The 25,079-nt window shown below is 38.1% G+C and overlaps 1 protein-coding gene across 1 annotated transcript in view; it reads left to right on the forward strand.

Moving 5' to 3' along the window:
- The window catches only part of LOC134514866 (plasmanylethanolamine desaturase-like), a 57,909-nt gene that overhangs the window by 26,869 nt on the left and 5,961 nt on the right, over positions 1-25,079 (forward strand). The window contains exon 4 of the mRNA XM_063333184.1: positions 20,327-20,418. Coding sequence (XP_063189254.1) covers positions 20,327-20,418 — 92 coding nt within the window. The remainder of the gene's footprint in view (positions 1-20,326; positions 20,419-25,079) is intronic.

Below are 25,079 nucleotides of genomic sequence, written 5' to 3' on the forward strand. Positions count from 1 at the left end.
CTACAAAAGTGAGTTAATAGCTTTGAAAAGCAGTTCAGATAATGGGCATTATACACCATTTCCAACTTTGCTTTTTTTCTTCCCTAAACCAAGAGAGAGGTGAAAGGCAGTACATTTTAAGAATCAGAGAAACCTTTTATTTCTTAGGATATTTTATTTCTTACAATAACTCCCGTACAAAGTTTGAAATAGCAAGATGGGCTCTCGCAGGTGACCTCTGGCAAACTGAGCTGGTTGGTGTCTCACCCTTCTGTTGGTGGCTAGTCCCCTCGGAGTAGGGCGCCAGATCAGCATGTGTACCTATGCCTCTGGCACCTTGCTTAGCAGCTTGGTGCATTACTGAATCAGCATGATCACTGAATCGTGACTGACTCAGTGTGACATACGGCAGCACCACCTTTCACGCTCCTGGAAGGTATTCGAATCTTCCAGAAATGTGTATATTTATCTGCTCTGAAACAAATATGCTTTTAACATCCATCTCAGCTATTGTAAAAGGTTTCTTCTTTTAGGTACCCAGACATATTACTTGTATATCATGCTTGCTACTGTAAATTATTATTTCTGCATGATTAATTGTGATGTGTTTTGTGCTGTACAGAACGTGGTTCTTATGTTACTTTTATATTAGGTCTTTGTCCCATGCTTGATGGGCTAATGAGTATGTTTACAATTATATGCAAGAGTCTGTCACTAGTGGCATATTTAAAAGATGGGAGGAAAATGGTCTGACTACCCTCTAATCAACCCTGGTCAGTAATTTAAATATTTTCCATTAAGGTGAGCTGATTCTGGGCAAATTTGCTCTACTTTTCTTCCTTCCAAGTAGCCCTGCTGTTAGGTTTGGAAAGTCCTATACTGTAAAGTTGGCACCCTGGAAAAATAAAGACAAAAACCACAAGAAGAAGTTCAAAAGAAATACAGACTAAGAATGAAGTTTTCAAGCTACGTTCCAAGGCAAGGACTTTTCATCTTTATACCTTTGAATTGTGAATCAAGGCAGTAAAAGTTACTACTAGGTTAAAGTTTAAATGGCATAGAAAAGGTAGAAAAAAGATTAAACATATTCTGTCTGGACAGTGGAACAAAGACTTTGAATCCTTATCTATGCACCTGTCTATTGAGTATCTAAGTTCCAGGAGTCCCACAGAGGACATGCAATGAGCACTCTTATTGTTCGTATTAAGAACTGAAGTAATTGAAAGGAAAAGTAAGGTAAGGAGAATCAGAAATCAGATGTGACTGCCTGTATGGTTAAAAAATAATTTAAAGGGAAAGTGACTATCAAGCAGTTCATATTATGGAAATCTGACCATTGAAGATAGAATAAAAAAAATCTATTATTCTTTGAAAGAGTTTTTCCTCTCGAAGTAAGACTTAAATATCATTTGAAAACCAGTAATTTTCACAAAGTGCCTTACTGGCCACTTGTAAAGGAGCAATTCAAATGCATGTTTTTTGATTCTTTGAATTTATGTCTGATGGCTGGAGCTGAGCCATGGGGAATTTTTATTTTGTTTTTATTTTTCCTGTAGAGATGTCTGTTTTGTAGCTTTTTTTTAAGTTTGAAAATTATACAGGTCTAAATCAGCATGTTAAAATGACATGCTCTCTTTACTTTGGCTTCCTGTTCAATATAGACATCTAATTCAAAATTGATGTGACACCTCTGTGTTGCTAAGAGTGTAATAATTATTAATAACAATTTTAATGTTTTAATATTCTGAGTTAGTAAATTGTGATATCTCCCCAAATTTGGAGGTTGGGGTTTTATGAGCTGTCCTTTCAGTTCATTAAATTTGTACCTCTGCAGTGTATTAGATGGAAGGTGGGTTACTAGCTTATACATGTTAAAGAAATGTATAAAGTTTTCTGAATTAGATAAAGACTGAAATTGGATTTGCTTTAAATTGTAGTTCATGAAGAACTTCTAAATTCTAGATCGACACTATGGCTTACCTTTCATTATGTCGTCGGGTATGTGGAGGGAAGAAGGATAGGTAATAATTACTTTCTGGTGGAAAAAAAAGGAACTTACCAAAGAGAGAGGAAAGTGCTTTTAAAAATAGATTGTAATGCATAGCTTTTATTTAACACAGATATTCTGTGTTCAGCAGAAGCTCAGCAACTTGCAAAATTACCTATTGTCATGGCACTCGCTATGACTTATGAGATATCCAGGAATATATTGCATCTAGGATTCATATAAAGTGTTACAGGTTGTATCATTATCAGATGGTAAGATTTTATTTGTGTTAAATATCTCCAATGCACGAGGCAAGTTTGTATCCAGCTTTCATATGTCTATCACAAAGGTATTTCCTTTTTAATTTGAGACCCTGGAATTTACCCACTCTGAAGCTGAATTCTGTCTTCACCATCCATATTTCTTATGGAAGTTCTTGCACTGCATACAAAGGAATTTGCAATGTCGCTTCTCTGGGATAAGTGAATCCAGCGGATGTTTTCTGCAACGGACAGGCTTCTTAAAATCAGACAGGCTTTATTAGACACTCAGAAGAGGTCTTTACTGTCTATGCTGACATTATTTGCATGTCTGACCCAGAGCACAGTCTGTCCATGCAGTGGTGGCACATTTCTTACTCCAGCATGCTGGTGCTTCAGTTTGCTTCACGCTATGGACAAGCTATTCTCATGTACTTGTTTCCCTTGATTTTCTGTACTTGACCAGTAGTATCTTACCATTAGTTTTATCTTTTTATGAATTAGTATTAATTCATTGTTCTTCACCCTTCCACATAATGATCTGATGTAGACAGCAAACATCCTAATTTGCAGAGAAGAAATTAACCCTAATAATGTTAACTGTACAAAATAACAGAAGTGTGCACATAATTTGATTTTTGAGTTTAACCTTTCAAAGTAACATGTCTCCACACATCTTATCTTCAAAATAGTTTCTGAGCAGGATCATTCCTCCAATAATCAAGGAAGGCCTAGTTACCTCTTCTTAGAATAAATCCTTGTTACGTGTTTAGGACTTTAAGCACAAATCGCTACCAATAAGCTTATGGCGCACAGAAATGTTGTATGCTGCAGGTGTACTGGATTTGCTACACATATTCACACCACCAGGACAAGAATGTATCTGAGCATGTCCTGCATTTCCTGGGATGTATACCCATGTCTGGATACCTGGAAATACCCATGTATTTCCGTGTCTGGATTCCTGGAAGTCTTGGCTGACTCTAGAATAGAAGGTGACTTTGCTTTTCTGTCTGAAAAAAAATGTATACACGAGAAATTCCAGATATGTGATAGCCTGTTTTATGAGGTCAGCACTCTTCTGACAATCTGCTTTCCTCAGCCAAGAAATTAGCCTGTTTCATTTTAGACCTCTGTGCAAAACTGAATTGGTAAACAGAATATACTCTTTCAAAACCAGCACATAATATCTCTGTGTTTGGTATGCTTTGACGCTTACTGGATAGCATCTCGTATATAGGTTGTTCATATTGGGTTGTTTGGCGTTTTTTCCCCTTGATTCTAAACTACAGCTCAGTGTGATAGATGTTAGCACTAGTACAAGTGTATCAGGGTAGTTACCCCAATGTAAAGCTTGTAGATCCATGCTCTACAGATTGTTAGTCAGTGGATTGCAGTTCAGCATCCGTGCATTGACGGTTCACATGGCATTACAAGTTCCTCCAGTTCAGCTGCAAGCACACAGCAAGTTACCCTCTCACAAGGGCTAGACTCATGTGCGATGAGCCTTTTGCTTGGTATCCCTGATTGCATTTCATCTTATCTGCTCACTCGCACTGTGTGCTATAAGGTACCAGTCCTGTTGCAAAAATGGTAGGCAGCTCACTTAAGATGTCACCTTTTGAGAAAACCATCATACTTGTTCATCCCGCACTGCCAGAATCCTCATTAGACTGAGAAACGTGTTCAAAAGCCACATACCTTTTCTTACAGTTGCCTCTGCTTGGTCAGTGGAGCCGTGCTGGTGTTGAGCTGTTGGAGGCCAGTTTGTTTGGGGTTATGGTGGTTTGCAAGGAGCTGAGGAAGCACCTGGGGCCCCAGGGTGGTAATACCATGAGAACATCAAGGGGCGATTAATGATCTGGAAGCATTAATAGTGAGAAGAGGATAAGAAGAAACTGATGCAAAGAGCTGTGGGCTATCTGACAGATGCTCAGGATGAAGATTGCAGTTACATGATCCTTGTGAGGTTTTCCTCTTAAAAATTCTTTGAACGATATTGATCCACTGGAGTGATTTGATGCCAGTACAGTGCTTTGCATCATGTTACTGCAGTGATTTTTATGTTGTGCTGAATATCCTAAAATGTGCACTAAAAGCTTTTTAGAATGAATTTCTGTCAGAATTACTCTCTTAAAGTAATTTAAGAGTATGTATTTATATAAATTCATGCATAAACCTACATCACTGTAAATGGTTTTAATGTGGAAAATGGAAATTGCAGTACTCTGTTAGGTTAAATGTTTATTTGTAATCATAATATTAAAACTTCTTGGTTCTCTGCTCTAGGAAGACACATATCATGATTACAGAGAAATCAAACAAAAATGTATTTTTCATAGAGTATTTCTAATTAACCTATGCATGCCTGTGAAAGAAAAGTGGATTTCCATTAAAAACAACCTTCAGAAGTAAAACTGTTGTTTGAAAATGATTGATAAGAGAGAATCACTTCATTTGTTCTGTGTAAGTATTCATTTTCATTTGAAGAGGGTTTTTTTTCAGCTCAAAATATCTTATATAAAATACCTTTTTGTCTCAAGATTTCAACACAGGGTTATTTATATTACAAATGCAATGCAGATGAATTGATAAATTTCACTGTTAATGCATATTGCATGCACAATGTGTAGAAACTAAAGATGAAAAAGTCTGAATAGATATGTTACCCAGCCAGTTGAAACTTCTTTGCTGTACTATATCCTACATGCTATTCTCCTCTAATCTTGCCAGATTTTAGAATAAAAGCATAGTCATCTGGGATGTCCCTTAGGATAAATGTCCTGTGCAAAGCATTTAGATGGTGCTCATGACAAAATTGAATGGTACTCTGCTTATAAACAGTGCCAAGAATAGTGTTAGGAGCCAGCATGTAGTGGAGTGCTGAGTTTGGGTGATATGTGAAACTAAATTCTTTAACGTGTGATAACTCCAGATTTGAGGCTGCTTTACGTACAGAAGGGGTGTTACACCTCCTCACAGGCCTGGCTGGTTAGCCAGCTTGGGAAATTACATTCTTATCAAAATTCCCCATGAAACTCAGTTGGGATAAAATATTAATCTCTTCTTGTCCTAAACAGTTTGTGTTACTACAAAGCTGCTGTGTTTCAGCTCCTAAGGACTTGCATTGCATTAGGTTATTAGATTATTATTTTGTGTGCTATTCAATGTTTTCAGATGAAAAGCATTTGTTTGCATCTTCTTCCTTGTCTCATCCAGTCTGAAATTATGAACTCTAGGGTCTTTTCAAACTTGAGACTTCACATTGGGTTATGCAGGAATGGGTACGTATTTTAAACAGAGATAGATGGTATGTTGGCCATAATTAAGGAGAGAAGAGGAGGTTACACTCATTTGTGGAATATACTGTGCCACCTCTGGCTTTAAGAAAGTGTGTGTATGTCTTGCCTTTTTAGCCTGAATTTCTTTCACAAAGTAAGTTGGAGCTAGCAGATTAGGTTGTTGTCCTCTAGTGACTTTAATGTGTCTCCTGAGCAGAGTAGTTTTGCCCTATGTACCGTAATGAACATAGTGTAATTAACCATTGGAACATCTTGCCCCAGTAGGTTCTCTGTCACTTGAAGTCTTGATTTAAACACTGTAGTTTTCTTGAGACATGTTCTAATGCATCTAAGATCTAGAGAGCTCAATAGAGGTGTTACCAAGTGAACGTCTATGTCTTTTTTCATCTAAGACCTCAGAATAAATAGTCAAAATGCTCTTTTTTAGCTTTAAAAAACACAGGTATGGCTGGATCAAGATATCATCCCATGGGCTAATCTGTTGCACTCAGACATCATGTCACTGTTATGCTTTTCCTTAAAGGATGTTGCAAAACAAATTACTGGATTCTTTGCAAATTAATGATCAGAGGCTCCAATCAGGCTGTATTTCATTAATTGTCTTCCAGGACTCCTGTTTAGAGTGGTCTCCTTGCTTTCTTCTTTAAAGTCATCTCGTGCCTCTTTCACAAAGATGAGCCTTTCCGCAGATAAAAAAAAAAAAAAAAGCCTTGCTTGCTTCTGTATAGCATAGCTTAGACTTGGTAAAAGACGTTCCATTATTTATTAGTCTTTACTTGCCATCTTGGCGAGATCTGCATTTTTATGACTTAGCATGCTATTTCCTGATCCTGAAGCATATTGCCATTCTAGAGGCACAGCGTGTAGGATCAGCTCGATACATGGTCAGATTTGTCATTTTTCAAAATCTTCTGCTTTTACATGTGCAGAGTACTCTGGGGTGACATACTCTGTGTAGCTGCATGACCAAAACAGAGCAGGTACCAGTGATCACCTCTAAAGATACCGCTATGGGCAGAGTTACTGGCACAGTGTATGGTCTTGTTCCAGAGTTGCAGAGAAGTAGCTGTAGGTAAAGCTTTCAGTTCTCACCAGAAGAAATTTATCACTGAAACTGGCCTTTTATTTGTATTACCAATTAACGTCATATCTATGTACAAAATCCACTCCATAATACATAGTTAGAATTTAGTACTCTGCAAAATAACTGATGACAGGAGCATACCTGAATGGATTTATTTAGGTTAAATTGTGCCATGGGAGTGGTTGGAAATTACGGGTTATTTGAAAGCAAAGAAAATGGTATTACAGGGGAGGAAGATTTGCAATAAATTAATCAGTTGCATATATAAAGTAGAGGTTTGTAATTTGCGTGTGGGGAACCCTGTGTAAAATAGGGTTGTGGTGTTTTGTTGTGGCTTTCTTAGCATCCATTTTAGGGCACATACATACACAAAATTTAAGGTTGCTGGTCTTTTCCTTTTGTGATGCAAGTGAAGAATACTGTGCTCTGCCCTATTATTGTGCTTGAATTGGAACTGATGCCACCGTGGAAGCACTGTGGTTCTTTTTTGCATTCAGTGCCTGTGCAGTTCTGAAGCAGCCTGCAGGCGCTCTATTGTAGTTAGCCTCGCGCAACACTTGGGGCCCAATTTTGAATGGCTTATGCATTAAAGAAACATATTCCTTATTTTTCTAAATGTGTAGTGTTGTTCCATGAGGCTATTTGTAAATTTTATTTGTTTAGTTTAGTACTACTTTTTAAAGAAAACACTTTCAACCTGGTAGTTGGTAACTGTTTTGCGCTTGTGTCCGATCAGATCACGTAGTGTGTGCATGCCTCTCTGTAGTTCACAAAATAAAGTATATAATATATTGTCACGCCTGTCTGTTGTTTTCTGGAATTTGACTAAAGCTTGTAACTTCAAAGGTGAGGCCAGGCTTCTCTTTTGTGTTCAGAGAGGGCGACTAAACTATTGTGGCTACCATTACGGTGGGAAGACTTGTGAGGCTTGTCCTTTGTTTTAATCTTTAAGTGCCTCAGGAGTCATCCATAAAGGATATCCCAGCGGGGGAGTTGAGGTCTTGTGGACAGTTGGTGGAGGGGCAGAGTAAAAATTCTGGAAAAATCTGCAGATCTCCTTTCAGGATTTCCACTTTTGTTCCCTTTGGCTAAAATAAGTCTTTGAAAATGGTGCTGTGGAAGTGGGTAAATGAAAGAGAACTACATGGGGCTAAGGAATGGTGATGTTCTTTTGGGAGTTCAAGGCATTTATACAGTTTGAGAAAGAGAGTGGGGAGCTCAGTATTTGATAAAATCTACTGGAGCCCTCTAATTTGTTGGAAATAAAAAAGGAAAAATGGAAAAAAATTTAGGTTATTCCCTTGTTTAATTTGCTAGACTGGCACTAATTCTGCAGTTCACTTACTGTACTAGTTAATTTCAATATCCACTCTGCATTCTTGATTTCAACAGGGGAGAAGGTGGATGCTGAGGGCAAAAGGGTACTGGATTGGAGGGGGTGTGAGTGGAGCTTCTCAGCAAATTGTGCATACCCTTTTCACAGCTGTACCTGAATACAGCTCATGTAAATGATTTTTTTTTTTTTTTTCCCCGTGACATTTTTAATTGTGTAGTTGTTTTGCCGCTTTAGCGAAGCTTCAGGTAAATAATTTTTCTGACGAATTTTATAAAACTAGATGGAGTTCCTCAAACAGAAAAGGTAAACTTGCAGGCATGAACACAAATAATGTAGAAAGTCTTTTCTGACAGGTTCTAATTTCAAAGTTACTGCATGCTGCAAGGTTACTTAAATTTACAGTAGGGCAGAAAGCAGGTGCTCTAGAGATACCGTCAGCCTGTAGCCCCCGTTTTTCATTCATGCGCTGTTCCCTTTGCAAGATGAAATATGGTTTTGCTTAAAAATCCTTCCCTTACTCTGCAACCAGCTTTTTAAGGAGGAATCACAAACCAACTCCCATTTCTGGTGTTGACTGATTTTTAAAGGCGTTGATTAAACTTCCCAAAACAGTTACACGAGTCCCATTTCCTGTCAAAATATCAACGGAAGCTTGTGCTTCTGAAAGGCTGCCAGCATGAGGCCCCTAAAAATGCACTGTATATGTCTCTCTGCAAGCAAACAATGTGCAGAGGAGTGTTTCAATATTTTGAATAGTCTTTTCAGTAAAACTAGTTCAGTTAAGTACCTTAGCTGTCTTCCGTGGGAACGTTTGTTTTACACAATAGAATTCCCTCTTACAGTTGTCTCTTTTCAGAGGGGTTCATTTAATATTTGTCCATGCTACCACCAACTGCAGTGCTCATTGAATGGTCAAGAAGGAAAAGTGCCTGTTCTAAGCACATTAGAATCTAAGAATGGACAGCTAGACAGATAATATAAATGAGAATGTATAACAAATGCAGAAGAAGAAAGGGTTTGCTGGTGTGAGGGGGAGGAGAGACACTTCAGCATGGTGAAGTCATATTTTAATCACTCTGAGGAGTAACAACAGGTTGCATTATGGCAAGTCTTTTATTTAATGCTGGTGGTTTTTTTTTTTTTTGTTATGTGACTGCCATAAAGTATATTTATATGTTTGTGCATAAGAAACTGCACACTTTCCATATAATATGTTGGTTGTCCTTTCATATTGAAAGAAGGTGGGTTTATTTCGAAACCCTAAATCTCACGCCAGTCTAAAACCTGCCCAAATGGCATTTATACCCGTGACTTGCTTGACAAGGGTTCTTTGTGAAGGTGCAAATGTGCAGTAGTCTCCCTGCTGTACAGTTAAACTTTCTGTGCATAAATCATTTTAGTAGATTGGGCCAGTGGAGGATTGCTTATAGTGCATTGTGTGTGATTTAATATTCTGCTATATGCAATGCTAGAACTTAATTCCAAATCCCCCAAATGGCGTAACGTATCAAAGTTTGAGTCCAGACTGTGTTTTAGCACCTAGAAGGCTGGCAGTATCAATACTGAAGTGCTTATGACTTCTTAAACAAATAAAAATCTTTTGTTTCTCATAAAAACTTTTTGCGATATTGATGCTTTAAATTGGGTGAACTGCTGACCCAGGACCGGACCTGTTAGATTCCGACCCAATTTCCTGGGGAAGGGGATGGGCTGATATGAGTGTTTCCCCTTTGATTCAGTCTGTTTCCTGTAAAAGTGATTGTAGACTTGTAATAAACCAATTTATAAAGAATATGTCCTATACATGCAGAGAACAGGAGCAACAAGAAAATTTCAATGAAGGTTTTGTTAAATTAAAATTCAGCAAAATGTTGTACTTGAAATTGAGTAATTCAGATTTAATTTTTAAAAAATCAACAGATTCATTCAAAGGTGAGCTGGCCATTTAAAATATTTATATTCTTAAGAAATCAGACTGGAACTACATGACTTTTGTAAGATTAAACCAATTTTGTGTTCTTAACTGAAACCAGTACTGAAGTTGATGAAAGACTTCACATTTTCTGTCCTCTCAGCATATGAGGTGATTTTTCTGGTGGTTGTCTGGGCCATCAGACTTTATAAATCATTAATTACAAGAAATGGACTCTGGTTTCAGTTTTTCATCTGAGTCTGCATGAGAATTAGATAAAAATGTTAAAAGTGCAACTTTTTGCGCTGTGGTTGATGTAAATTTTTGTAGTTACTCCTGGTTTAAAATTTGCTGTGGGATTTACAGTAGTCGTAAATGGTTTTGAAGAGTCTTATAAACAAATTCCAACTCCTTTCAACTTGTGATACTAAGGTGGGATAGAGAGTCTTAGAAAAGAGGTTAATCTCATTCAGGGAGAGTTCCCAGAGATCAGTTGGCCCAGGCTGGTATGTGTCCTCTCCCCTCCAACATATGGCATGTCACCTCTTCTCTTGAAGACAGGGAAAAAGTGAAGTGGATCAAAGTGCAAAACCAAGGCCTTACCTTTTATCTTCTTGCTGGTTGCAGAAGCACTGAGATGCTTCCCAGTGAATTTCTATCCTGCCTATTCCTCTGATGGAGGTGTTGGAGGAGACCATGTCAGTTGAGTGTTTGGCTGGGAGAGAACTCCCACACGCAGGTGAGGCTCTGTGCCCAAACTTTTTACTTTATTGTTCTTGATACAAGCATTTAACCTTTATGAAAAAACTATTGATTACATGATTGTTCATGTAATTGTTCATTATTTGCCTATTTAATACATTTTTCAACAAATCATCTTTTTAAAATAATAGGCACAGGTAGTTGTTTCAAGTCTTCCTTTTTTTAAAATATATCAAAATAAAATGCCTTAACTCCTTCACTCTTTCAGCCAGGTGAAAAATGTCATACATTTTATTTTGATTCTAATTAAGCTGTTTAATACTCTAAGGATAGTATAAAGAAATGTGGAACTTCAGAAATAAGGTTAAGCTGCATGTACTTAGGAAGAGTGCCCCTTTAAAAAGGGTACTTCTAAGAATCAAGCACAATGATTCAGCAAAACATCTATGTTCTGTATCTATCTATGTGAAACATCAGGCTTGATTCTTGGATTTTTGTTGTTTGTATGAAATAATATGTAAAAGATGTTTTCAGCACTGCCTTTCTATTGGTGATGTTTCCAGTGATCTTACAGGCTTTATGAAATTTTTCTCCTTTGGAATATTAGATTTTTGTAGCACGTGGCACATGCCGTATGAGGTACGTTGGGGGAGAAGGGAAGACATATTCAACCCAGCGCAGCAGTTGCGTAGTTTGGGAGTTTTCATTGAGAAAATGCTTGTTTTAAACTCTGCGCTGCGAAACCACTCTTAAGGATGGTTTCATGTGTAGCAGGTGTGTATTTTAGGATATCCATTTTAAGGACAGCATTTTATTATCACACCGCCTTTTAGCCACATTTTCCCCCTCCCTGCCAGCTCAGGTGTTGTGCATCTGTGATGTGCCAGCAGCGTACCCCATTGCATTGTGGGGGAACTGTCAGCTTAAAGCCAGGGGTGCATTTGATCCCGTGTGAGCTATTTTCTCGCATTGACATGGCTTCTTCGTCCTTTTATAAATGGTTTGGTAGGCCTTCTAATGTCTATTTCATCCTTCTGTTCTAAGTATTTATTACAAATGTAAAAAGAAATCTTGGGTGGGTATGTATTACAGGAAACTGAAAACTTGTATGGAAAAATAAAGCAAGCTTTGAACTGCGGCAGTGTATGTACAAAACCCACACATATACATAGAAACATGGTATTTCTACTGTCTCTACTGTTGTAAACAAGAAGTGAAGAATACTTTGCTCTGTAATTCCACCGATCTGAGCAGCTGGTTAACTCTGCAGAGCTTTTTAATTCCTAAACTGGAACTGAGAACCTGTAATACAAACAGAGATATTCCCAAGGGACTGGACGTAATTCAGTTGAAAGGTGTCCTGCGAAAGAAGCAGCTGTTCGCCTCTAATGAAGCCCCCTGGCTTTGCCATTGTGGTCTTAATATATCCAGCCAAATTGGCTGTAGATGCACATAGTTAGATGCGGGCCCTGTAGAAATCCTTCCTCTGTGCCACACCAGGTCTTTTGGGATCTGGGCAGCTGACCCAGCACTGTGGGAATACTATGCTGTTCATGAACTTCAGTAGAATTCAATTCAGAAGGGGAGACGTGGCCTATGAAGAAGTTACAAGAAAGTTTTGGGCTAGCTGCAGTTCTCACAAGTTATAATCAGGAGAGTACAGCCGTGAGGATAGTACAGGTGGATTTTTCTGGGTCACGCTATGGCTATGAAAATGCAGCATCCTTAGCAGGGCCAGCGCGTGCTCTTTAGGTAATTCTTAGACACCTCTAAAAGATGCTCTTCAGTTTTGTTTTTTAAGTATATATTGCATAAGCTGCTCAGGAAGTCATAGTTCATTTGCTGAGAGTCAGTCCCAATTCCTGTAGTCTCACCTGATGTGTGACAGGCTGGTCTCTTCAGCTGTAGCAGCTGTGGTGGGGTTCTTGTGTTTGCTGGAGTCCACCTGCACGGGTCTGATGGCAGCCTGTAAATTAAATAACGTTCCAGCATTCACCCTGTCACTGACACGGCGCCGACCCGTTCTGGTAATGAACTTGAATTCGATCATATTTGAAACCCACATGACACTTCAGCTGTGTTGCTTATAAAGAGTTCTGAAACCTGCAGCCCTCCCTATGAAATAAGCTGTTAAGATGATGGGTTTCTTAAAGACCGAGGATCTGATACGTGATGTGAATTGCGGAGTCTGCCTAGTTTCTGTCTAGTACAGTTGTTCTGTAAGGCCTCTAAAATTATAGCACAGTTGATGTAGTTCTAAGAGAACGTAGCAGATTTTTAATTGCAGCTTCTTTCTTGTTTTTTTATAAAGTTTGTAGTAAAACAATTAGAACTTTAAAATGTGAACTTCAGAAGCCTTTGAGGCATCTGAAATTTCATCTCATCTTCCATGGCATTTTTTTTCCTTTTTTTTTTTTTTCCTTTTCTCTTTGGTAATTAAAATAAGGACTCATTTGCTTGGACAAAACCGCATGTGGATGAGAATATGTGGGATTAATCAGGAGTGCTTGTGAACGCGCAGGCTGTCCTTGCATATTTGGAATTGGATGTCTTTAATTCCTGGAAAACAGCTTGGAATGCTGTTCTCATGTTTGGCATAGGCAGTCACCCTGCTTTTCTCCTGACCTGTGCATGGGTTGCCCAGAAAGTGCTAGGTTACTGTTGACATGGCTTTGGGCATTAACTGTGTAGGCATTGAGTATCATCTGCATTTTCCATTTTATTGGTTATTTGTTCCCTGAAACCACCTATTTCTTCTGCTTTTTAGTTGACAGGTAATTGTGTGTTGGCACTGAGGCGAGTAAAAGTTCAGAGGCCCAATTCTCAATGGTCTTAATCTTTAGACCAGTCTGAACTCGACAGCAGGTCTCATGCAAATGCTTGTTTGCACTTATATTTCGGCTGTTTTGTGAACTATTTCTGTATTTTTCTTTCAAATATGAGAGGCATAGTGCTAATACAGTGTCTCTGGAATAGTTTATTTAGTTGGTATTGGGGCCATCAGCATAAACCAGGAAAGGCTGTGAAAGCTGTATGTCTGAGGAGGCCAGATCTAGGGGTCTGTGGCTCCTTGCAGACTTTTTCTTTTCTTTTTTTTTTTTTTTTTTTTTTTTAATACATCCCTTTATATTTTCTGTCATAAGGGCTAATAGCAATAGCATTCTGTAAACCGTGTGAGTACATTCCACCTTGAAACAATGTACTACTGTGGTTTGACATGCCTCTTCAGCCTCTTCACATTTCAGCCTTGCTGCCTCACCATTCTTGGCTCTGGCCGTCTCTTCCATATGGCAGAGAGACCTGTGGACATTGATCGGACAGGAGCAGCCCAGATGTGGCAAATGTGGAAGGCAAAGTGTGTTTTGTGCATAGGGGTTTTTGGGACACTTTTTTTTTCTTTTTTATGATGTTGCTTCCCTCTGTGCTTCCAGATGGAGGCCAGGAGAATCCTGAAATGTGTCAAGGTGTGGTTTTGAGGTATAAATGGCTCTCCTTTAAAAAAAAAAAAAAAAAAAAATCATTGTTATATGTACTTCTGAATGTTTTGGAGACTGGTGTTTTAATATTGACTTTGACTGTGGTTTAATGAGAACAGTTTTAAAATCTGGTTATATCAAACTCAGAATTTCACAGTTGCTGGACCTGTCAGAAGAAAGCTGTGAAGACTGAATGCTTTTCCAGAAATTGTTCACTGATGTGTGTATTTTGTTGTAATGGCAGATGATGGAGAAGTTAGGTTAGTTTTATTGAAAAGTTTTTTTTCTCTCTCAATTTGACCCTTGTGAATTTGTGATTTTTTAATTTTTTTTTTAAGTTGTCATCTTGTGCTGGAATTTACCATACTATCCTTGCTTTAGCTTGATTTCAAGCACTTGAATAAGATCTCCTTTAAAGAATGAAGAATGAAATCTAACCTGGTTTTGATTGTACTAGACAAAGTCGAAGACCGCTGTGAGCCAAGGGTGTATACTGTCCAGGACACACATTTATTTTTCTTGTTAGAAAGTACGTGTGCATCTTTGCTTCATTATTTCTTCCTGGTAAGTGGACATTTTGTAAACTCCCACCTGAGGGCATGGCACCTCCAAAAAGGACTGTGTCAAGGTTAGTCATAATGAGTAAAATATGCAAATTCAAATTAAAAATATTTTTTTAATCGAGGATGCATAAATTATTCCCAGTGGGCACCTAAGTGACAATAAATTTCACATGCCTGGGAATTAACATGCCCCACTTATATTACTTTGCTGTTCCATTAAAAAAATGCATTATTCATTTAAATGGCTTCCACTGTATTTAGCTTCTGAAAAAGAGATCCCGCTATTATTTCGAGGCCTAAATTTGAGCAACATATAGAACAATTTTGCTTGTGCTCGCATACTAAACTTGGAAAAGATGTTACATTTAAAGTGTCTTTGAAAGTACGAAAATAAAATAATGCAAAAAAAAATACCAATTCATTTAGTTGCTGTGTTTGACTGAAACAATGTCAGCATTTCTGATACCTAATTTTAGAGTATTCAAAAGCCTTCTGTACATGTCTAAATCTTTTGAGCTGTTGCTGTATCCCTGTTAAACCAACACTGTGGCCAGGCAATATAGTGCAATAGTGTATTTTTAACTGTCCTCCTTTCAGGGTTGTTTGACTGTCTCCTGATGCGCTGTGTGGCTGCTTCTGCAGGCACTGCTGCTCTGTCCGCCCCATGCCGGGGTGAGAGGGTAAGAAAGAAGCTAGAGCCAAACCATGAATTTTCAAGAGGGACCAAAGAGTGTTTGAGCTGGGAATGGGCAGGAGGGAATGAAGATCTGTGGGGATGGCGTATGGAGCTCTTGGCTGTCCTTCTGCAGGAGTTATTAAAAATGGGGGCTAGTTTATCTGCACGCATTCTCCTTCTTAGCTAGGCAGGTTTGAATGTCCAAGGGTGTTTCTGCAAGCTTTTACTGAGTGTATACCAAGCACTTTATATCTAATTGTTATTTTTTTTTTTTGGAGCTCTTGGAGGTACTTATAATCCTAAGGATGCCATACAAGCTCAGATTCTCTCTATGTATATCATTTACAGTGGGATTTCAAAAGCGCTCAGCCTGACCCTGCTTCCTTAGAAATCAATTGTTAAGGTCCTTGTGACTTCAGTGGGAGTAGTTACACCAACACAGAGTGCTTTGAAAATGCCTCCCTAAACTGTAAATGAGAATATACATTTGAGAATGTTGCAACCTAATTTTTATAGTGAGCTTGTGATGGTAGTAACTGAGTGCCCTAGATTTAGCACTGTATCTACTTGATTATGTCACTTCACCATCTTGTCTGAATTTGGCACTGTAATTCATATTTACATGGGATTTGTTCTTTTTGTCTCTTTGGTCCTTGTATTTTTACTGTAGTGGTCCTATCAGTCCAGGTCTCCACCTGTGCCCACGCAGACATTTAAGAAGCAATTTATCCTAGCTATTTAAGTATGCATAAGCGTAAGATGTTTTCTTTTTTCTTTTTTTTTTTTTTTTTCTGCCCATACATATTTAGGGAGAAAATGGACTAAATTGAGATATTATTTGGATTTGCACGTTGTTGGGGTTTTTTGTGGGGGTTTGTTTTTTTTGTTTGTCTTTTTTTTCTTTGAAACATATCTGAATAAATATTTGAGTGGTCCTTTATAATATTGGCATACTTCATCGTTCAATTATCTAGAAATACTAAACTATGACAGATTTTAAAGAATATTTCAAAAACCGAGTCTGGAGGTAACAGCTTTATTACTGCATGATGACTTGACCCATATTTCCTAACATGATTTCCCTACTGTAACTCGAATTGAGTTCATGTAAGTCTAATGATATCAGTTGACCTTGACAGCTAGACCTAAAAGCCTGTAGTTGTCCTGTTTTTTTAGGATCTTTTAGGTTTTTCTTGGTTTAGTTTTTCAGCATTCTCAAGAAATCCCTTTTAAATAAAGGATACTGAAAATTCTACCAAGAAAGTATAACTAATTCTAGCACCAAGATTTTTCGTAATTCTTTTGAATCTTGGGGTTGAGTATATTTTACATATAGTTGCACAGCGATACTTCTCTCTAGCATAAATGCTTAATACCTGTGTAGCAGAGCAATGGTGCTAATTACACAGCCACATGAAAAATGGTTATCAAATACTTTTGGCTCCTTTAGTGAGTGATGACTCTATTATTGTCATTTAGGATTATTCTTAACCTTCAGCTCTGCCTTTAAATGATTAATTTTTATTCATTTGGTCTTTTAAAATCCACCTACTAGTAAATATTTTTCCACTTTCCTCAAGTGGAATTTCCAGCTCAAGTACCTCGGCCTGATGCTTAGGGTCAATTTTAGTGGTAATAATGACTTTGAAGTCAGGTATTTTAAAATCCACTAGGTTAAAAACATTAGACTTCTGCATAATAATGTAAAGGGGATACTTCCAGCTTTCCAGTGGGCATGTCACTTTTAGCTCTGAGATCACATCTTAAAACTTGCTTTGAGCCCTTTAAGAGCAAACCTGAAAACCACCTCATTACTATGCATAGAAAAACTACTTTAATCACTTTGAGATTTCTAAAATGTATTTGTTAAAATCTTTCTCTCATTCTGAGGCTGATATCATTTGACTAAGGGCACTGAGGGAGCCTGACTTGAGAGGTATTGGGACATGAAAATATTGGAAATTCTTATAAGCAGTGTTTAAAATAGCTTTTCTGTAAATGATTTGGTTCACACAGAAAATGTGATCGTCTGGTGCTGTGGTTTGGCAAGCACTCTTGATGAATATGAATAAATTCACAGGTGATTTCACCTTTTATGAGTAACATGACCATGTTTAATTTGTCATAACAACTTTTCTAGCATCATGAAATCTCCCTTTCTTGTGTTTGCCAGTACTGTAGGCAAGAGAGAGATGGAGCTGCTGGAGAGAGTCCAGTGAAAGGCCACAAAGATTATTAAGGGACTGGAGCATCCCTCCTCTGAGGCAAGTCTGAAAGAGCTGGGACTGTTCAGCCTGGAGGAGAGAAGGCTCAGGGAATCTTACCAATGTACCTTCAAATACCTGAAGGAAGGGTGCAAAGAAGTCAGGGCAAGGCTCTCTTCACTGGTGCCTAGAGACAGGACAAGAGGCAGTGTTCGGCTTTTGCTCTTTGCTCTGTACCCATCTGCAGGAAGCATAGATCCAGAGTCCTTTGTCCTTGCTAGCCAGGCTTAAACAGTCCTCTTCTCACAGGATCTCTAATGCAGCCCCCTTTAGCCTTCTCATACACCTGCTGTCTGAATCTTGCATCGGGACACCCTGAGCTCAGTTGGCAGAAGTGCACCACTTGCTTTGCACAGCCGAGTGGGATGAATTGGTCAAAGAGAGTTCAGTGTCTTTCCAAGGTCTGCATCTGCTTTCCACCATCCCAAGCTCATTCCTGTACCTTAAAAACCTGAGAAAAGCTAAACCATATAGGCTGTGTGCATTCCATGCCAATCTATTTCAAGACCTTTCCTATGAAACCAAGCTGTCCTGAACAAAGGAGACCCTTCACGTATTCCTTTGCAAGGACAAACTCATTACAGCAGAGATGTGATGTTGGGGTAAATACGTGTGAGGAGGGGGTGCAATGGTAAGAAATAATTACGTTAGCATAGCTATCTGTTCATGCTAGATGTTGAAAGCATCATTGAAGGACAAAATACATTTGTTTGGGAGTCTGGTATTTTGTTGTTGAGCTGATTTAAAAAAAGAAATCAAGTAAGGTTGTTTTTTTTTTTTTTTCTGTTTCCTTGCAAAAGTAGTTTTGGGGGTTTGGTTTTGTTTACTTACACTTGACCGTGATATTGGAGGTATTTCAAGTAACAAAGCGGGCCTGTGATTGGTATTGAGAAGGCAGGAGAGAGTCCTGTGTTACGTAGATCAGGAAGTTGTTGTCTAGAATACTTATTTCTATATTGTTTGTTAGAAGGCAATGATGACTGAAAATTTTGAGTGCCTTGATTGTCTGTTACTGAGAAGCAGCAATATTTTGTTATTCAGTAACAATCACATAGAAGAAAGTTAATTCATGGAATTATTATAATGCTGTTTTCATTGGAGATAGAGTCTGAAACTGAAGATTGATGACGTGAAAGACGTAATTCTCCTTCAGTTGAAATAATGTATAAGTTTAGCATTTAAGAAATAACCTGAAAGAAGAGGAAGTATTTTGCTCATAAGAGACATTAATAGTTCTTTTATATAAGTCTTGTTCAGTCAGATAAATTAATTTCTAGATTTGGCCTGGAAACTAATGAAGATCCCTTTCAAATATTAGAATCAGCATAGAAGACTTGGAAAAAAAGTCATGATCATAGAATCATAGAGTTGCTGAGGTTGGAAGGGACCTTTAAGATCATCGAGACCAACCTTTAACCTACCCTGACAAAAGCCACTTCTAAACCATGTCCCTGATGACAAATTCTCTAAGCTGAATGCAAAAAGTTGCAATTAAATCTAGCTGGAACACTGGTGTGATGTACGTGATGCTAAGATTTTTATTTTTTTTCCTTAAATTCAGGGCATAGTGTTTTTGTTTTGTTTTTAATTCTGTTTTTTGAAAAAGGTGGTTCGTTTACCTCATAGCCAAGGAAAGGAAAACAAGTAATAACTGGGATAAAAGAAACTGGTGGTTGCTAAATATGTGTTGTTTGACTGCCAAAGTGTGGGGGTTTTGTTTTTTTTTTTTTTTTTTGCGGGGGGGGGCAGTGTTGGTGTGTGTTGGGGGCTTGCTTGTTTTTTGTTTTGGAGTGTTGTGGGTTGTTGGTTTGGTTTTTTGTTTTGGTTTTTTATTTTCTTTTTTTTTCCTCTTTCTTTTGGAAAACAGGTATTTAGCACAACAAAAAATATCCTTTATTTTCAGTTTCATTTAATAACTGGTACAGAGTTCTGTGGGTAGTAGTAGGTAGGGTTACCGATAGGCTGGATATTAAGCTTATGAAATGTTAATATAGATCTTCAAAAATATTTTGATAGATGTTAATATTGAAACAGCATTGGAAAATGAGGGAATGTTTCAACATAACTAGCTCTTGTAGTTTGATCACCTGATCCAGTATTTTTGAATCCTTGCCCTTGCTGGGCTGGAATATGAAATTAAGCATTCAGATCTGGAAACCCCAGTCTCCAGAGAATTTTGCTCTTTTGGAAAAGGCAACTCTGTCAGCACAATGGAACCATCTCATGTTGCTGGAATAAAAGGCATTTCTGGAAGGCGTTTCAATAAAGATACGAAACTGTAGAGGCCACATAGAGAGAAGGAGAGCAAGGAAGAGATAAGGAAGAGTATGGGTGAAAAAATGTTAGAAAAACTCTGGGCCAACCCCATTATTTTGTGTTACCTTGGGTTAAGTAAGCCTACAGTATGAAACCTTTTTAAAAGGAAAAAGAAAAAAACCACAACAAAATCAAACCACAAAAAACAGGAACAAAAAATGGTTAATGTATTATTATTAAAATGAAGATGACACCTGCTGACTTCCTCTGTTTTTATGTGCAAACCTTTTTTTATAATTCCATTTATGCATTATTCTAGTAGTTTGAGAAAGTTTTAATATAGACTTGAAATATCTTCTAATTGAAATTGATTAAAATGTGTTTCACTGCTTTTGTGTGGTCTCATGGTATGTATTTTTGCATTTAGAATTGGTGATTTTTTTATCTGCTACATATAGTGTAAGTCGTTGATGTAACTTCAATGTGTGCTGGATTAGCTTCTACTGTTAACATTCCTTTTTATTTCCAGTTGCTGGAATTATTGCAGCTGATTTTGCCCCAGGCATGGTTCACTGGGGAGCTGGTACCTGGGGTTCCGTTGATATCCCTGTCACTGGCAAGGTAAGGAGAGGTTGACTTGCATTCACTATGAGTAGCAGGCTAGAAATAAATCATTTTAATATGCTTTCTGAAGATAAAAAATTAGGAGGGGCAGTGGGTGTCTTGCTGATTATTTATATGCACGCTAGTAGTATCTGGGAACCTTGACTGTGGTTCTTGAAATAATATTCTTTCTCACTGATGTGTTGAGAAACAGCTCTTGCTTAAACACTAAAGGAACTAACCTATTTCAAAGGGAGTATTTTCTATATGCCAAATCAAAATGATATTTTTCACTTGAAAAAAAGCCATCCTAAATGAATATCTGAAACAAAAAGTCTACCATAGAAGTATGAAATTTTAGCCTCTTCTCCATTCAACAAGTTTCTTGTTTGGTACCTCAAACCTGATTCATAAAAAACTTGTGTGCCACGTGTCTGTTTAGTTGTCTGTTATGCTGTTTGCTCTGATGATTTCGGACCAATAAAATAACTTGATTTTCCTTTTTTTGGTAATAGCATGGAAAGAGTTATACAGCTGAATGACATTTGTTTAGTTAGTCGTGTAACATAAGCGTCTTTCAAAAGAAGCCAGCACTGAGAATGAGCTCTTTTTAAAGACTCAGTTTTGACAAGTCTGTGCTTAGTGTCTGAATACTAGTGAAATGAATTATTTCCTTGCAACAATGCCATATTTAGCACACTAATAAAAGAGAGGAAGGAAAGTGGATCTTTGATAAGCTAATTATTTTTGGAACTTGCATCAGAGTTTAGTAAATCAGCATGCTGCATCTGCAGTGCTAACCAAACTAATCTAAAATACTTGCCTCCCTGTGGAGGTATAGAAATGTCATAGTCCGTGGAGACCTGCACTGCATTTATGCAGGTCTGCCTTTTCTGTCATAGATTCAACAGACCTTTCCAGAGAAGAGCTACAGTACTTTAAACAACCTTAACATGGGGTTTAAAGAGATTAATGAATATCAGCCTTATACTAAATAAATCTTTATCACTTGCTTTACCTACTACAGTAATTGCCTCAGTGCAGTGGAACCCATTCAGTCTGCCAGCTTGCCATTAATCTCAAATACATCTTTGACAAAAGAATCTACCTTATCCTCGTTTTGTGTGTGTGTGTGAGCCCTGGCACTTAATCAGGTCACCAAAATACTATATATGAGTCTGTTTAGTTGTATGAATGTTACATGTTTGAGGAGTGCTGACCTTGTGTATGATATTTATAATTTTTTTTTTAAAAAAAAAGGCTTCCAAAACTGTTTGTTACAAATATGTATGCATCCTGTCACTAAACAAAATGTGTTAACGAATATGAGGGCCAAGGTTGTAGTATGTGAGATTTATGCAAACAAACAGTATGTGTGTCCTGCCCACTAAAACATCCTCACTGTCCCTGCGCTCAAATAGCAGTAAGATGTGTGTGTGTGTGTCTGTATGTTTACATATTATGGCTTCAAAACTGATTTATGTTTACAGGCATAACAAAAAACCTCTTTTAATATGGCAATCATATTTTTATCATTTAGAATCAGGCTGCTGCGGTATGTAATCAATGCAGATATTCTACACCTCTTTCATAATGCAAACAATTTTAATTTTTATTAGCCACAATGTTACAGTAAAATTAATTATGTATTTTCATGTGAATTTAAACTTCTTTAAACTGTCTGCCTTTAAATTATTTTTTTTTTTTAAATTATGTACTTCTTTACTTAGTATTTCTGAAGTATTTTCAGACTCTTGTGAAAAGACTGTTTTCTAAGCTCACAGCTAAACATGTAAACAGAAGTTAGGTATTTTTGGAATAACCAGTAAGGATAAGTTATGTAAATGGCTTAGGTTCTCTGTGGGATGGATAGAAGTTGCTATTTAGGAGGAATATAATTCTGGGTATGGGAGAGGCCTTGCAGACTTACTCAGGTAGTTCATATCCACACAGATAATTGCATGGCAAAAAAAGAAGGTAAGAACGACATGAATAGACAAGGACTGAGTACATACACAGGGCAATATGAAGTTTAACAAGGGTCAGAAATTAGGTATAGTTTTACATAGTCAGCCTTAAATTAGGTGTTGTGTTGGAATCCTTCCCCATAGATGGGATTCAGATGAGGGTGTGATGTACTTATTAACTTTATCAAGTGAGATGGTTAACAGCTGCATTTAAGCTGTTTAACTTCAAAGGCTAGGAAGATGACCAAGACCTAAAAAAAAAAAATTTGCAGGGCATATAAAACACCCCATGGACTGAAATACCTGCTGTAAATGATGCTGAACTAATAAGTGAATGTTGAAGGCATTGAGAATGCTGAGGGTACTTTACATTTTTTTTAAAATGAAACTATTTACCTTAGGTTTTCAAAATGGAGGGCTTGGGTCTTCTGCGTGCTTGTTTTCATATTTTGAGTGTTGTCCATTACTAGTAACTGCTGCTGCTGCTGCATGTACGATGAGGACGGTGTCTCTTTTAGGTAGCGAGGAGTGGGGACTGTCAGTGTGGTTTGGTGCGGTGTGCCTGGGGAGGGCTCTAAACGTACTGTGTCTACATCATGGCATATGGGCTGCTCCTAACTCAAGTTCCCAAATCAATATAAGCATGCTAGCACAGCACTGTGCCCCATGGGCATCACCCTACCTCACAGCAGACACCATGCTGCTGTCCTTACATCTTGTGCTTGGAATCAGCTTGCCCTGTGCTGATTTGAAGACATGGTGCCGCTTTGCATGGCTTAGACCTCATCTACATGACACCATGCTTGGAGTCAGTAGACCTGGGTTCTGCATGTGTTTCTGTGTTTGACCTTGGCTGTGTTTCTCTGTATCTCTGCACAGCGGTTCTCATATCACAGTAGATATGCCCATTGCTGCCTTTCTTTAAGCACATTGACATAGATCTGGAAAGCTTTGTATAGGAAGAGTAAGTATTATTGATGCTAAACACTTGGGGATAACCCTGGCTTCCGTTTTTCCTTGCCTTCCTTGCTTTCCTTTCCTTTCTTGGTTCCACACCAAATTTTTTAAAATCTTTAAGGAAAATAGATTTCTTTTTAAAAGTAGTTTCAGTGAATAAGTAAGACAATATATCCTAGGTTATCCTGGAATTTCAAGTGACTTGAGACTGGGTAATCAAGGCTGACCTGTACATTTATTTGAACTGTTCTTGATTAAGGGGTGGGTCTGTTCAGCAGAAAAACCACATGTGAGAATTTGCCCTTTACATTTAGATGATTATTTTTATACTATGTTTCTTGACCTTTCAGTGCTGTGTTTGGTGCTTGTGGTTGCTAAGCACTTTTTAGCTCCTTCTTTAAAAATCAGTCACAAGGTACTGATGGGTTTGAGACTGTATTCAAGAGCTGGCAGAGTGCTTGGTTTTCTTGTGGTTTTTTTCCCTCATTCACAGCGGTCCTCGCATATCTCTTGCTGCTCAGCTGCTAAGACCGTGACCTAGCTGATGCTGTAATACTTCTTTCTTTTTCTCCTTTGACCCACTGATTTCAGAGTTTCCTTAGAGTCCTGCATGTGAACCACACATACTGCAGCTTGATGCCTCTGCGTGTAGCTGCTGGTTTTGCCCTTGCTTACAGTTGACCTTGCAAGGTCTTTCTTTCACAGTAATGTTTATATTTTATTCACTTCCAGGCTTGAAGACTACACTCCTGTAAAAGTGTTTATCTGGAGAGCTGTTATTTGCATGTTAGTAACAATTGCAATAAACAAATGGATTTAGAGCAAAACAAAAACATTATATGCATGCATGAGCCGTACATGTACCTGATGATTTGCAAATGTACTCTTTTACATGATGCCAGAATTATAGCTATTTATTCCAACAGTTTCTCCTAAATATTCACACCACATCGCAGGACAGAAACTTTTCAGTACCCAAGGGGTCCCTTTTTTATACACTGTTTTTCAATTTCTGACATATTAGCTAAATGTTTGAACTAGAAGATGACAAGTAATAGCTAAATGCATTTGGCCAAAATTTTTGAACTCTGTACCAGAGGTTTAATATGGTTTGGTGCCTAATTAACGTCTTCAGTTGTGAGCTTCCACTGAAGCCTTCTGCAGAGGTGGCCATCAGTTGCTCTTGCGTTGTAAAACTGATGTGGAAGAGAGACAAGGGCAGAGACTTCTCTAGCTGTACTGAATGAAGACATTGGGAAGAAAGGAGTGGAAAATAATTATCTTCCCAGAGTTCTGCCTGTGAAAAAAATCAGTGGGAAGAATGCTGGATGCAGAGACTGGGATGAGAATGGCATAGTCAAAGCAGAGGCATGCTGGAAATCCCTACCTTGAGCCTTCCACAACTACCAGCATTTAATTGTGCTATTTTGGGAGAGATTTTTCAGTCTCTCAACTGTAAAATGCCTATGAAGTGTTTTGGTTATCGTACCCCTCTTCAATCTTACTCTGTCTGACTAGTTTTGGTTCCTTCTTGCTTTTAGGGATGTGATGAGTCCTTGTTGTAGCAGCTGACATACTACATCAGGAGACTTTGCTAGTCTTGCTGATGTAGGTCACAACTCCCAGGAGACATCTTAGGCTGGACTTCTAATTTAGGGTCCCGGGATGAGCTACGCCAGAGGAGTCTTCAGGCAACGGATAATTTTCCAAAGGCTCTGTCCTGAGTGAGAAACACAAGTTGTGTTGAGAGTCAGT

Source organism: Chroicocephalus ridibundus, chromosome 4, assembly GCF_963924245.1.
Source record: "Chroicocephalus ridibundus chromosome 4, bChrRid1.1, whole genome shotgun sequence".
Lineage (NCBI taxonomy): Eukaryota > Metazoa > Chordata > Aves > Charadriiformes > Laridae > Chroicocephalus > Chroicocephalus ridibundus.